Consider the following 15,041-nt stretch of genomic DNA (forward strand, 5'->3'; position numbering starts at 1 on the left):
TCCTGTACAATATGACACTCGGCCGATGACTGTAATTTGAGCCTCCATTAAAGTACAAATATGTAAGAAGCCTATTTTGTTATTATTATTTGGGAATGTGGATTGGTATGTTATGATAGAAACTATACTTCGAGCTTTGTTGTATAGATTTTTTTTTTCCTTCTTTTTTAGGCTCGATAACTCAAGCAGTGCTTAAAGCTCAAACAATTAACATTTTTTTCTCATTTTTTAATTGGGATTTGTGTTTTAGTTGAGTTGGGATTTTAATGAATTAATTTGATTTGGGTAATGCTTTACATTTTTTTTTTTTTTTTTGTCAATCACTCCATTCATCTTTGTAACAAAATAATTTTTTTCTTTAGTTAGTGTTTTAGGTGTGATTTTTTATTTTGAAAATGCTATACTCTGTAGAGTATGGACATCCATATTGATGATAATGAACTATGAAAGTGATTCGAGCCATGACAGAGTCACCTAAGATATCGTTATTTTGTTTTAGTTACTCTGTATATAATGGACGTCCATGTATATTTTCCCTTGCATTGTCTACAAACATTAATGGTACATTGATTAATTATTTTCTTTCCTTTGTTTCAATTGCTATATTTCTATAAATCAATTTCTAATATATGATTTCCTCTTGCTGCAGTTCATCAATTTTTGACGCAGTTCTTCAGTTTCTATAATGAAAGGTATTCAATTTTTTGATTTCTTTCATAATATTTTTCATTAAAGTTTTGATAAATATGCCATTTCCTTTCTCCCTCTAATCATTACTTTTCTCCCAAGTTTTAGTTTGTTACTTTCTGCTGTTTTCATATTGTGTTGTGTTTTTTGCTGGTGGTCATCAATTTCTAGGTTTTCAATATAATCAAAGATATAAACCCTCTCACACAATTTTTCTTTATTACATCTATTTCATTACTCATATAATTTAGATAAAAGTTAAATTTGATGGTTTGTTACTTTTGTAGTTATGTTTTAAACAAAGCTCCCTTTCATTTGCTTTTTCCTCTAGATTATTTTTTTTAATTTTTCTTTCTTTCTTATGGAGCTTAGTAAAAGGTGTTGCAGTAGTCTTTGTGGTTTTTCTGTGAGTGGTTTTGGTGAATGTTAAAGTAGTGGAATGGAATGGAATAGAAAGGATTGGTATGACCTATGCACTGTACACTAGATTTCTTTCTCCCCCCCCCCATAAGAAAGTGTTGGCTTGGCCATTACATATTTTGGTGATTGTTGGGAGTATGTGTTGGAGATTTAAACCAAAAAGAAAATGTGCATAATGAGGATTGAAAAAATTGAAAACAAAATAAAAAGAAAAAGAAAAAGGGAAGATAAACATAGATAAATCTCTTCCTTTTTTTTTTGGTGAACACACAGACTAATCTTAGTAACAAAATAAATGCCTTTCTTAAGACAATATACGTTGGTAACTTTTGAGTTACTTTGGAAATAACTTTGTGCTAAGTTTTGAAATCCCCTATTGTCAAACTAAAGATTGATGTCTAATTGTCTCTTAAATGGGTTTTTTTGCTCATATATTTTCAGGATTTATAAATTTACATTTTATTTAAGAGAAAACTAAAGTTGCAACTTCTTTTTTCCTCTCTATTTCCGTCTTCTCTTTTTTAACCTCTTGGAATATGAGGACAACAAAATCGTGGTGTAGAGCTTTTGTTGTCCCATTGTTCTTCTTGCCTGGTTTAGTTAGTAAAGGAAAATAAGTGTTTTCATTTTTTGTCAAGTACATAGTAAAAGTAGTAAAACTAGACAAGGAAACATGTGAAGAAAGTGAGTTGGACTGTGTGTTATGGAAAGTTTATTACATACTATGTGATGTTGATTTGAAAATACTGAACATTAAGCTTTTTTTTTCTCTTAATTATATTTTTTGCTTTAATCCATCTAATCTAACTTTATTATTATTTTTCAAATTTTAATTTTTTTTAATTTTTTATTTTAATTTCATGTATCAATACTAGAATGGCTATTGAACGACTTTCAAATCCTTTTAACTTTGGCCAATTTTTTGGGCAACAATTTCATTTTTAAAATTGTCTTAGTTAATGTAATTGATGACTTTTTACATTAATCATCTTTGCAATAACTCTTTGTTTTAGCTACATTCAACCATTATATGAATACGATGATTTTTGTTTGACAACTTATTTGGGTAAGTTGGATCAAAGAATGGATTTTACTCAGACTTAGATTTGGATGTATACTATATATGCCTTTCAAGTTTAGAGTTTGACAAATTGTATGAGTGGCTGGAAGGAGAGTGCCTTTAGGCACGGGTGAAAATATTGTTGAAATTATGCACCAATTATATAGATAAAATTATATAGGCACGGGTGAATCCATTTATTGTAATAAGATAATTTTAATCTCAAAGTATTTTGATATATAATTTTTTGCTAATCCAATTGATGTACTAATCTGTATTTTTTTGCTTGCACAAATTACCAGATTGTTGTGCATGTTCCTCATTGGGGATACATACAAGTTAATACAAAGACTTTTTGGAAAGTAATGAGGAGGAAGTTTGGATAAACACATGTTTGAAGATATATTATTGACACATCTTTTATAAAGCATACACCCACTTTTTGTGAAGCAAACACATCTTTTGTAAAGCTTTTTCCCATTCTTTTGTAAAGTATACATATATTATCGGCTCAGGTGTATGACAATATAATGTTTGTTTTGCTTATATGGTTATAATTTGATTGGCAACAGTAGTACTAGCTAGTGTGCATTTTAATTTTAATTTTTTATAGATTGTAGAGCACTGGCTGGTGTGCATTATTTGGTATTTAATTTTTTTTGGGAATTGTAGAGTACAGGTTGACATGCATTTTTTGATATTTAATTTTCAATTTAATTTGTTGAGATTGAAGAGTATTTGTTGGTGTTCTTTATGTGGTGTTTAGTAATTTTTTTCCTTTTATTATGGAATGTTAATGAATATACAATAGCTTTGATTTATGTATTTTGTTTAGTGTTTATAAATTTTTTTTACTTGCTCTTATATTTTGATTTGCAATATTAGTAAACTTTATAAAACTTATGTTTTTTAAACGCTATAAAATGTATATGTTTGTTTCTTAATTTGCATTAAGGTTAGGGAGTGTTATTATTTTATTTGAGTTCTGTACAGCGTGTGGTACAAGCAAAATTGTTACAAGTTCTTTAAAAAGAATAATATTTCTTTATATTTTTTTAGTTATCTTTATCAAAAAAAAAAAAGACAGACTCCATAAATTTTAATATGATACGTATAAATTACAACTGCATTTTAATGTCAACATTATTTACACCGTGCCTTTTGGCACGGCCATACACTAGTATATATATATTGTGGCTTTGAGACGACTTCATATATATATAGTCACAAAATGGTTTAAATAAATGCAATGGTATTTTTCTGTCACAAAAAAAAAAAATGACGTCGTCTTACTCTTTTGAACATTTCTCTTTTCACCCATTTTTTCATCTTCCTATCTCTCTGTCTCTGTTTCTGCCTCTCTTCTCTCTTTCTCACTCACTCATCACTCTTCTCTATCTGTCTATCTCTCTCTTTCTCTCTGTGTCTCTATCTCTCTTCTTTTTCTCTCTCTCACTCATCACTCTTCTCTGTCTATCTGTCTGTCTGTCTCTCTTTCTTTCTGTGTCTCTTGTCCATCTCTCTTCTATCTATCTCTCTTCTCTTTCTCTCTCTTCTCTTTATCTCTCTCACTTATCTCTCCCTGTCTCTCTCTCGTTTATCTCTTTTCGTTCTTTTTTTTTCTCTCTCTCTCTTTGTCTATATCTTTTCAACCATTTTTTCATCTTCCTCCCTCTCTTCTCTTTCTCTATTTCACTCATTACTCTTCTCTCTCTGTCTATCACTCTTTTTCTCTCTCTCTCTCTGTCTCCCACTCATCTATCTCTTCTCACATCTCTTTTCTCTCCCTGTCTCTTTCGTACATCTCTGTTATCTCTATCTCTCTCATCTCTCATCTCTCTCTGTCTCTCTCGCTCATCTCTCTTCTCTCTATTTCTCTCTCGTTTATCTCTTTTCTCTCTATGTCTCTCTTGCTCATCTCTCTTCTCTCTATCTCTCTCTCTGTCTCTCTTGCTCATCTCTCTTCTCTCTCTGTCTCTTTTTCTGTTTCTCACTTTCTATCTCTTTATCTTTTTGTCTCTCTCTCTCTCTCTCCTCCACTGTGTTCGCGTTGCTCACTCTCTTCGTTCCGTCTTCTCTATTTACTGAGCTTCCTCTCGATTTATCTATTCACTACAAGAAAATACACTTTTAGCGACCACTTTGTCTCTCTCTCGCTCATCACTCTGTCTTTGTCTCTCTTCTCTATCTATCTCTCACTCATTTCTCTCTCTCTCACCACCCATCTCCTTTACCACCTTCACCACTACTGCAAACGCCATTCCACTACCACCATTACTACCACTGTCGCCACTTCACCTCTACGACTATCATTATTACTACCATTGCCACCACTCCACTACCACCACTACCACTACTGCCACTACTACTACCATTACCTCTCATTCACCCCTGCCACTCCATCTACTCTATCGCTACCACAACATCACCACAAATCTCCTTCGCCATCACCACCACCACCACCACCACCACCTCTTATCCACCACCTTCACCACTACTGTCGCTCCCTCTCCTCTACCACAAAAAATTAGTTCATTATTTTTAATAACAAAAAAAAATGGACAGCAGAAAAATATTTTTCATTGACCACAGAAAATTAATTTTTATTTTAGTGGAAAATATTTTTCATTAAAATATTACCCCTACTTCTACCAAACAAAAAATAATAATATTTTTTTTCATTAAAATAAAAATGAAACAAATAAATTTTCAATCTTAGTAACTAAAAAAAAGAAGATTTTTTTTTTAAAAAAAATTCATTAACTACAAAAAAATATATATTTTAACAAAAAATAAAATTTTTTGACAATGGCAACCCCGTTGCAAAAAAAAAAAAAAATTAAATGGCGTTATTTTGTTATTTAAATTTCATTTCTGACCAAAAAAAAAAATTATTGTTATTTTTTATTCCTGCCCCTTTTTTTCCAATCCCCCCCTTCCCAAAACAAAAAATCCCCAATCTCAAACACAAAAATCCCTAATCTCTTCTTACCTCCGTCTCTCTCTCTCTCTCTTGATCGACGGCAAGCGGCGGAAGAGCAGCGTCGTCGTCGTCGTCGTCGTCGTCGGAGCAGCGTCGTCGTCTACACAACAGTCTCACACTAATCATGTCACCTCAAGCACAATAATTTATGTTCTCTCTCTCTCTCTCTCTCTCTCTCTCTCTCATTTCTTGTCGCTTTCTCTTTCCATGCCCCTTCTCTTCGACCAACCTTTGTAAATTTCGCTCAGAGAATCGTAACCAGAGCTTCTCTGAATAACCAAATCTCTTCCTTCATATATATATTTATATATATATTTTGTCATCATCTCTCTCTCTCTAGAAATTGCACTTGGGTCTCACACAAAACCTCCATTGATGGGATCCTCATCACCAATCTCAATCCAACAGACTCTTCACCAAGACCCAAATCCCGAATCCTCCCCAAAACCACTTCCCTACAAGAAAAGATTCGTTACTTCTCTAATGGAGGCCGCTACACTCCAAACCCCCTCGTTCCGTGAAGAGTCTTATTTTGTTTCCCACCTTAAATCCTCCGAACGCAAAGCTCTCCAAGAGCTTAAAGACAAGCTCATGGCTTCTCATGGTCCAGACTCCGTTTCTGGGTTTTTTGTTGTGGGTGTATATTACCATTAAATGGTCGCTCATAAGGTAAAAATCTCAATTTGAAAACTGTTTTCTGTGTTTTTGAAACTGGGTTTTGGATTTTGATGTTTTTATTTTCTCGGTTTGTACAAATATTCATCAATGTACCATGGTACTTCAGTGTGTTGTATTCAATGTTCAGTCCGTTCCTGACTCAACGAACTAAGAGCAAGTTCGTGATCTCTAAGGAAGGGAATGTTGCAGAGACATTATACAAGTTAGTACAACTCTATTCTCCTTAAATTGATTCTGATTTGGGTTTTTAATTTGATCTGTTAAATCATAAATGCTCGTATGTTGTTTCATTGTTTGCCTGTTATCTTCTATTTATAGTATCAAGTTATGAATGTTTCAATTGCTTCATTACAGAGTTGTTTGTTTGTTACTACTCTTTAGAGATCTGGTCTGTTGACTATTGCTCTTTATGGTCTCTTTGGTTATGTTTTTGTTTTTTGTTTTTTGTTTTCATTTTTGAAAACACGTTTTTCCCTTTTTATTTATTTATTTATTTTTTGGGGGGAGAGGTCTCTGCAATTTGTGTATGCTGTTTTTCCTTTTCTTTCTTATATCTGTGTTTAGGATTTTGTTTCATTTTGTTTTGTTTTTCATCAAATTTCATGAAAAACAGAGTAAGGATGGACAGATGTGCTTCTGAGTTAAAACTTTAGGCTTCAGAGTGGTACTTCTCTTCTTGCTAGTTGCCACCTTTGGCTAAGGTGACTGCTTCAGTGGTTCTTCCATTTATAGTTTTTACCAACATAGTTGGCTGACCTCTTTCATTCGTTTTTGTTTTTGTTTTTGCATCAAATTTATTTATTTTTATTATTTCAGTATTCTTATGTTTGGTATATGGCCCGTTTTTGCAGGTCTAAGAATGGTAGATGCTCAGTATAACTTAAATGAGCAACCAAATGAAGGTGGGCTGTTCTTTTGGTTCTTCAACTCCATTTTTCTGGGCAATGGTTTAACTATTGACTGCTAACCCAACTATGATGTTTCAATATATGTTATAAGGACATAGTCACCAGTCAGACAAATAAGGTTGTTGACATCTAGCATGCTATAGGTTGCCTAATTTGATGTCATCCCAAAAATTGAAATTTCAGAAAAGTGTTGATCTCTATGGCATATGATACAAATTAAATGGTAAAACTGGAGTGCTACAGTTGCAAAGGTTTGATATCCATTTTATTCTGAATCTTCCTTATCATGTGCAGGCAATTTTGCAACTGGTTTTGAATTTTATATTCTGCTGAAGAAAGATGGTAAAACCATTTGTCGGACACGATGCCTTAATCCACTTATTCAAATGTATGAGTATTGTCCTTTACATTTTGTATGCTAATTTGTTGGTTGTTTTTTGGACTTTCTTACATCCAATACTGAATTTACCATTTTTAGGTTGGTTCTTTGCGTGTTAGGTTGAACTTTGACATGTATTTTGGGGTGCTTTTAGAGATTACAAGCCTGTCTCTCATTTTATGCAATACAGTATCACTTTCCATGCAGGTTACTAGTCCCATTTTCTTTTAGAATTGTGTATGCTAATTCTTACGCAGTTACATCTTCTAGTTGGCCAGAGCCCCGAAAGTTGTGATGAAATTTGAAGTTACACATGTCCATGGCTATTCAAGTTTTTGAGTGACAGTTACAACTTCTGTGTGATTAGGCTTGGGTATTAGATTGAATTATTTTTTCTCTTTGTTGGCCATGGGGCACTCCTTGTAATTAGTGCAATTACTGTGCATGAGTCCTATGTTCTTATGCATCTCTTCATAGTACCAGCTTATCTCCCACATGTAGTTATCTTGTTTTTGTAGGAATATTTATATTTTTTTTACAAAGTGATATGGCCTAGAGCTTTACATGTTACTTTTTTGACAATTTTGAGGCTTACACATTGTGTCTTTAGAAGATTGGTATAATTTAGCTTAACCTATAATGAGGTTCAGCCATGTATATATGTAGACAAATTACGAGTAGGGAAACTAAATCTGATTAAATTGAACAAGGCATAGAATCCGTGATTGCCTAATCATGGGATATCATTCTAGATATTCTTAAAGTAGGTATTCCTACATCTTTTACTTCTTTCCTTATGTGGATTCTTGTTTTCACACTTCTGGAAATAGGTTGTCCCTTGTAGTTTTTTGGTTGGTCCATTTAAGATCTTTTACATTCTTGATCATGAAATTCTACTCACACTAACTATGAAACATTTTGCAGGCCTCTTGTTTGGACCACATCTAATATAGTTCGACAAAAGCCAGATGCTATTGTTTCTGGATTACCTCAATGTATCCTACTCCCTGCTTTTCAAAATTCTCAACAGCAAAATGAGTGGGGACTGTTTTTGGGTTTTCTCCAGAAGTATAAAAGGGTAAAGTTATGTACATGTTACCTGATATTCATTTTGTTTATGTTTAGATGTATACTAAGGCCCTTCCAAATAGCCTAAGTTGACATTTCCAGTGCTTGCTGCTAATTTGAATTGAACTGCCTTAAAGAAATTTTTGTTGCTCACCTGACCACCGTGACATGCACTGAAAGAAACATGTGAATGTTGGAAATTTTTATAAATTTCATTATTTGGCAAGGACAATTGGTTATTGACACTGTATGTAGCTGGCTTCTTGGATTATGTAATTTTACAAGGAATTGGAGCTTGAATAGCATTTTTCAAAGCCTAAAATTAAAGATGATTTTGCCAAATTTGTCTCAAATAAATGGATTGGTGCTATTATTTTCAGTAGGGTCTTGTTTGGTGTCATAACATATTTCCATTGCTTAATTTTCTCAGAAATGCATTTGTTCTCATTGTTGATTGAGATGTTTAATTATCCATGTGGGATTTTATGACTAACAAAAAAAATGTTGTATTTGATGTTGTTGAGAGTTAGAGCCAGATTTCAGATATAATTTTTATGTTTTTTGTATTTGATGCTATAGTAGTTAAATTTTTATTTTTGTATTTGATTGAGATGTTTAATTATCCATGTGGGATTTGATGACTAACAAAAAAAATGTTGTATTTGATGCTATAGTAGTTAAATTTTTATGTTTTTTTGTAATTAACATTAACACATAATTATATTGTCATTAATTATTTTTATTTTTATTTTTCAGATATTTCCCATATAAGAGTGTGCTTCTTGTGGAATGCATGCCTGTGGAGAATGTGACTAATTTTTGTTTTTGTTATTTACGAAGAATGATGAGAAAAACATTTAATTTTGGTTTATGTTATTTTGAATTATGAACAAAATCATGTATTTAAACATTATATATGTATTATGGAACATTATATAGTGGGATAATTTTGTTGATGTGTAATTATGAACGGAAGAATATTTTATTATGGAGAAATTGTTATTTTTATACAGGAATTTTTATATTATTACGCAATTATTATAGAGAAATTTTAATATTTTTAATGATTTTATCGCAGGATGTTTCTTTTCTTTTGTGACGGTACTACACCGTTGCAAAAAACAAAAAATTTTAATATTTTTGTTGATTTTGTTACAGGTTTGACTTTTTGCGACGGCACTAAATTGTCGCAAAAAATAGAAATTTTATTCTTTAAAATAGAAATTTTATTATTTTTTAATACTTTTTGCGACGGCAGTACACTGTCGCAAAAATCGAAATTTTCATATTTTTAATACTTTTTGCGACGGCAACACATCGTCCCAAAAGCAGTGTTCTTGCCGTTGCAAAAAAGAAGACTATTAGCGACGGCTTTTTATGCCGTCTCAAATAACATTTTTAGCGACGGTAAAATAGTGCCGCCACCAAAAAGTCAAGAAATTTCAAACATTATTAGCGACTGTAAAGTGCCGTCGCAAAAGGCAAAAATACCGTCGCAAAACATTAGCGACGACACTGTGCCGTCGCAAAAACTCTTTTGCAATGCCCCCAGTTGCGACCCCCCTCTTGCCGTCGCAAAAAGTTTTTTGCGATAGCATTAGAAGTATTAGCGACGGCATTTTACCGTCGTAAAAAGCTGAAATTTTAGTAGTGAGTACATAGACCCGTATTAATATAAAAGTATATGTATAAAAATAATTATTTTTATTTACATAATTTAAGTAAAAGTAAATTATTTAGTAGCAAAATAAAAATAAAAATTTAACTTTTAACGACCAAAATAATTTTGGTCGCCGAAGAGACTTTCGCGCTAAAAAAGACCACTTTTCGCTACTAAACATATTTTTAGTCGCCAATTGTAGACTTTTTGGCTACTAAATTTTTTTAGTCACCAAAAAACTTACTTTTGGCTACTAAAAAATGTTTTAGTCGGTAAAACCCACATAATTGGCGACCAAACTTATAATTAGTCGCCAATTGTAGACTTTTTGGCTACTAAATTTTTTGTAGTCGGCAAAAACTGTACTTTTGCCTACTAAAAATGTTTTAGTCAGTAAAACCCACATAATTGGCGACCAAAATTTTAATTAGTCGCCAATTGTTGACTTTTTGGCTACTAAATTTTTTTTAGTCGGCAAAAACTATACTTTTGGCTACTAAAAATGTTTTAGTCGGTAAAACCCATATAATTGGCGAGCAAACTTATTTTTAGTCACCAATTGTAGACTTTTGGCTACTAAATTTTTTTAGTCGCCAAAAGGCTTCACAATTGGCTACTAATGCTTTTTTAGTTGCTGAAAGCTCTACTTTCAGCGACCAAATTCCTTTTAGTCGAGAAATTTGGTCGCCGAATGTGTTTTTTCTTGTTGTGATAGGAAATCAAACCAAATTCCGTATGATACCACAGTGTCCTTAAAATAGATTAGCCGCCTCACCGTGGGTGCTGGAGGAACGTCGACTTCTATCTCCCAAGACAAGATGGTTTAAACCGGCAAACTCAGAAGCACCTTCTGTTAGCTTTGGCGAACCAACAATGGCAGCACTCTCTCACAGTAAGAAATTTCTAGCAAACTGACTAAAGAATGAAAGAAACAATTTTTGTCTTTGAGACTTAACACGAGGGTCTCAATTTATACATGTATAGGAGAGAGAGGAGAAGCCTTTAGCCATTATGGCTGGTCACTAATGCACCATTAACCTCTGCAATAAAGGCAGGAGTTACAAACCCCATTAATGCACTATTAAACTCTGCAATAAAGGCAGAAGTTACAAACCCCATTAATTCTTTCATGAAGCTAACATTATAGGACAATTTTTCATTCAATTCTCAATGGTTTTTGGCCATTTTATTTGTGGTGCAAAGATCTCATTGCAAAGTATCTAGACCCACTTAGACCGAACACAATAGATGGTTGGGACCTACTTTAATATTTAGTTAAATTCATCAAAAATTCATTTTTTCCAACAGCTATCTCTATATTTTCTTCATCACCAAACAAAAAAACCAAAAACAAAAGAGTCTATTTTCTATCTATAAAAGCCTAACCCACTCCACCATTTCCCCCAACAACATTCTCTCTCTCTCTCCCCCCCCCAAAAAAAAAGAAGAATTGTAAGAGTTTTTTAGGTGTCATTTGAGATGGCTTCAAAGGGTCTCCTCCTCCTCTCCCTCAACCTCCTCTTCTTCACTCTGGTGAGTTCTAATTATGACCCATGCCCACCACCACGACGAAAAACTCCCAAGCACCACCACAAGCGCCCATCTTGGCCCGCTATGGCCACTTGTCCTAGAGACACCCTAAAGTTGGGTGTTTGTGGTAACTTGCTTGATGATTTGGTGCACCTTGTCATCGGAACCCCGCCCAATACTCCATGCTGCACCCAAATTCAGGATCTTGCTGATCTTGAGGCTGCTGTTTGCCTTTGCACCGCCATTAAAGGTAACGTGTTGGGAATTAACCTCAATGTTCCTACTTCATTGAGCGAGCTACTGAATTGCTGTGGAAAGAATGTCCCAAGTGACTTCCAATGTGCTTAATTAAAGTTTTTGTATTGATCTCATAATTATATCTCTTCCTCGTAAACTCTTCCAGTGTGCTGTTGTATGAGGAACGATCATATGGGTAATCGTTTGAGATGTTACAACTTGATTTATATATCCACCGTATTGTTATCCTTGTTCATGAAGGAGAAAATAATTAAGGATTGCAGGCTTTCAACATCAATAAAATGCGATTATTGATTCTTGTTATTTTGAAAGTTGTTTTGCTTTCTATGATTCCTACTCCATGATTACTTTGGTGTTTCTTTGCAAGTTATGGAGAATATGAGTACAAAATTTTCTTCGTTAATTCTCTTTTAAAATTATGTGAGTGATTGTTGTTTTGCAATTTTAATTTCCGACACCCTTCACCCTCCCCTTTAGATTAGGACATTTCTATGATGTTGTTTGATGTTCTGAAAAACTAAAAAGAAAAAAAAAAGATTGCTATATATAATGAACAGTAATATTAAAATGATTAAATTTTGAACCGGCTTCCCGTTCCGTTTAGTAATTGAATTGAAGGGTCTTGTTAAGGTAGTGTGGGTTTATTTTGGAATCATCTAAATTGTTTATTTTCTATGTAAAAAAATAAAGTTAATTTGAGTCTATAATAATTCATATACTCCATTGGGATCTCTGAGTCTATTGAAATATTGATAATTCGAATAAATGAAAATATAGACAGGAAAAAGAAAAAAAAAAGGGAGAAGTAACCAGTACAAAGTAACCATTTGGTTCACTAACTTTGTTCTAATCATACTATGTATGATAATTTTTCTATTCCTTGAAGCAGGCATTTGCTTCTCTAAACATAGGGTTAAAAAAAAAAAAACCCTAATTACAGCATAAACAACAAAGGAAAAAAAATGTAGTCATCAATGAAAAATCTCATCTACCAATGTGAAAGGCTCCATCAGAATTTTAAATATCAGCTAATACTTATTGAGATTTTAACTTTCGATATTGATATTTGTTGATATATTTACTTATACTATTTATGTATGACTGCATTGTTAATATTAACATGTATTCTGATACTGCTATTTAAAATCATGAGCTCCAAACGCACATTCTGCTTATTCATAGAATAAGGCCTGCGCCCTAGGTCGATGGCTGCTGAAGTTGCTGTACTGCTCATGATGTTGGATTGGGCTGTTCGGCATTTCAAGTCCCTCCCCATGCCCATTTCCAGGATACTGCTACACCACCAACACTGACATGGTGGCCGGAAAATCTGATGGTGCCAACAAATCACCAATTGCACCAAGTTCTGGGCACTTGCTCCAATCTGTCAACCCTGCCGTGAGCGGCGACACCATGCCTTGTCCTCTGCCAACTATGAAAAGGTCATATAATGTATTGTGAATCGATCTTATCGCCGCCATGGTATCTTCCCCATTATTTACCATATTTTCTTTGTAAATTATTGAATCGTTCACAGTTCTTGCCCTAAACTCTTTTATATAGTCCTCGTCTAGTTATTTATCTCTATCACTGTCTGTCACCACTGTCAGTGTGGTAGGGCTGTTGGGTTCGGCGCTAGTCTCCACCCTCGTTGGATCAATTGCATTGTCACCGGCGATGAATCGCATGACGGTTAGACTAATTCCGGGATGCTCAGACATCCTCCAAGCATATGATAATGCCTCTCTGTCATCTGCTCCACCGAAGAACATGACAACAACTTGGTGTGAAACCTGTTAGGATGTTTTAACAAAATCAAAATTATTATTTAATTTTTTTTTATTTTGTCTAAAGATCAGTACTGTTGAAATTAAGTTCAAAACAGATGTACAAAATCCAATACATAATTTATGTTAAATCATTACAGATTTAAACCCATCGATTTTTCAGTTTTGTTACAAAATAATACTCATTTATTGTGTTAGATTTATAGGGATCATGAAAAAAATGTCATGAAGATGATCATAAAAGATTCTCCACCTTTGGATTACACATACAATAAAACATTACACACTTAGCAAAGGATGAAAAATCTTCATGATACATTTCATGATATTTTTTTCATGATCCCTAACATTACTCTTTTTTTATTTTTAAGGTTGTGTTTAGATTATAAACATAAGAAATGATTTAAAAAGGAAAAGGAAAAACTGAGGAAAATGAAGAAAAAATTAACTTATATTTCAGTCATTACTACTGTCATATTATTTAAATTCTAACTGTTTCGTATTTTTTGTCATTTTTATTTATAATATTTGCACTTACTATTTTGATTGTTATTTTTCTAGACTAAGAATAACAATCTCAAACTACTTTTCTTTCTAAATTATAGTAGATCTAGAAGAGAGATGTTAGTGTTACTTGGTTTTGTCAAACAAATTGTTAATATGTTGTTCTCAACTTTTATTTTCCCTCAGTTTATATTATATTTTCTTGTCATTGTTATTATAAGATTTTATATAAATATTATTTTGCTAGATTAACAAAAAGCTGGTTAGAAGCACCTAAACGAGTCAATCCAGTTAGCCCTCGGTCGACAAGAATCCCCACTGAGCATGGCGCGTTAGCCAACGCGTTATGGTTGATGGATCGGAATGCAGCATTGGCAACCTGCATTCCTCCATCCACCGTTTGCTGTTTGTGAAAAGGAATGATGTTAAAGGCAACATGCTTGTCCTCTGCCAAGTTGCAAATTTCCTCGTGCATCATGGTGTAGGGGGAGACGGCGGTGAGAGGGTTGACGAAGACACAAGTGACGCGTTGTTTGAAGTTTTCAAAGGCATTGATAATTTGGTTGGATTGGGCTTGGGTCCAGTTGAGGGCGGGGCTACCAGAGCCTTGGGTGGAGTGGACAATGAGCATGGAAGAGGCTCGACCGGTGAGCTCGACGAGGTGGAGGACGTAGATGCAAAATGGGGAATTTTTTGTGGGGTGGGAGGCTTCAAGGAGTTTGATGATTGTTGGAACATTTCGAGGGGTGTGGATGCAAACTAGTACTCGAAGTTCGGCTTCGGGTTTAAATATCTGAATTGATCTTTGTTTGTAGGGGGCCAACCTTTTTGATGGTTTGTAGATTGTGGTTACAATTGGAGTGATGATCGCAGTCATGGCTACAGCTACAATGATCATGATTGCAAATGCTCTGTCATCTAACACCTGCACAACAAAATGGAAAATGAGACTCCCAATTGTGAATTTTTTGTGTAGTGCTATAAAAATAGAATTTTTTCAAAAATTTTCTTTGGGGATAAGATTGTGAGATTGGATTGTCAATCTAAATTTCGTGTTTGGATATAATAGTAGATTAAATTATAATTGTAGTTATTATTACAAAGATTGAATTGTTATCA

The 15,041-nt window shown here is 33.7% G+C and overlaps 1 protein-coding gene and 1 pseudogene across 2 annotated transcripts; both read left to right on the forward strand.

Moving 5' to 3' along the window:
* Positions 1–5,496: 5,496 nt before the first annotated feature.
* LOC114309187 (uncharacterized) lies at positions 5,497–8,443 on the forward strand. 2 transcript variants are annotated; one of them, XM_082901047.1, is made up of 5 exons: positions 5,497–6,030; positions 6,680–6,730; positions 7,031–7,124; positions 7,270–7,322; positions 8,040–8,443. In XM_082901047.1, the coding sequence occupies exons 1-5, from the start codon at positions 6,009–6,011 to the stop codon at positions 8,066–8,068; spliced, it is 249 nt and encodes an 82-aa protein (XP_082757173.1). In that variant the 5' UTR covers positions 5,497–6,008; the 3' UTR covers positions 8,069–8,443. The 2 variants fall into 2 exon arrangements, with proteins under 2 accessions (XP_082757173.1, XP_082757171.1); XM_082901045.1 differs by lacking the exon at positions 7,270–7,322 and having other exon boundaries at positions 5,888–6,030.
* A 2,879-nt stretch (positions 8,444–11,322) lies between these two features.
* Positions 11,323–11,721, forward strand: LOC114309203 (putative lipid-binding protein AIR1 pseudogene; annotated as a pseudogene).
* The last annotated feature ends 3,320 nt before the right edge of the window (positions 11,722–15,041 follow it).

Source organism: Camellia sinensis, chromosome 13 (genome assembly GCF_055761805.1).
Source record: "Camellia sinensis isolate YWXY chromosome 13, ASM5576180v1, whole genome shotgun sequence".
Taxonomy (NCBI): Eukaryota; Viridiplantae; Streptophyta; class Magnoliopsida; order Ericales; family Theaceae; genus Camellia; species Camellia sinensis.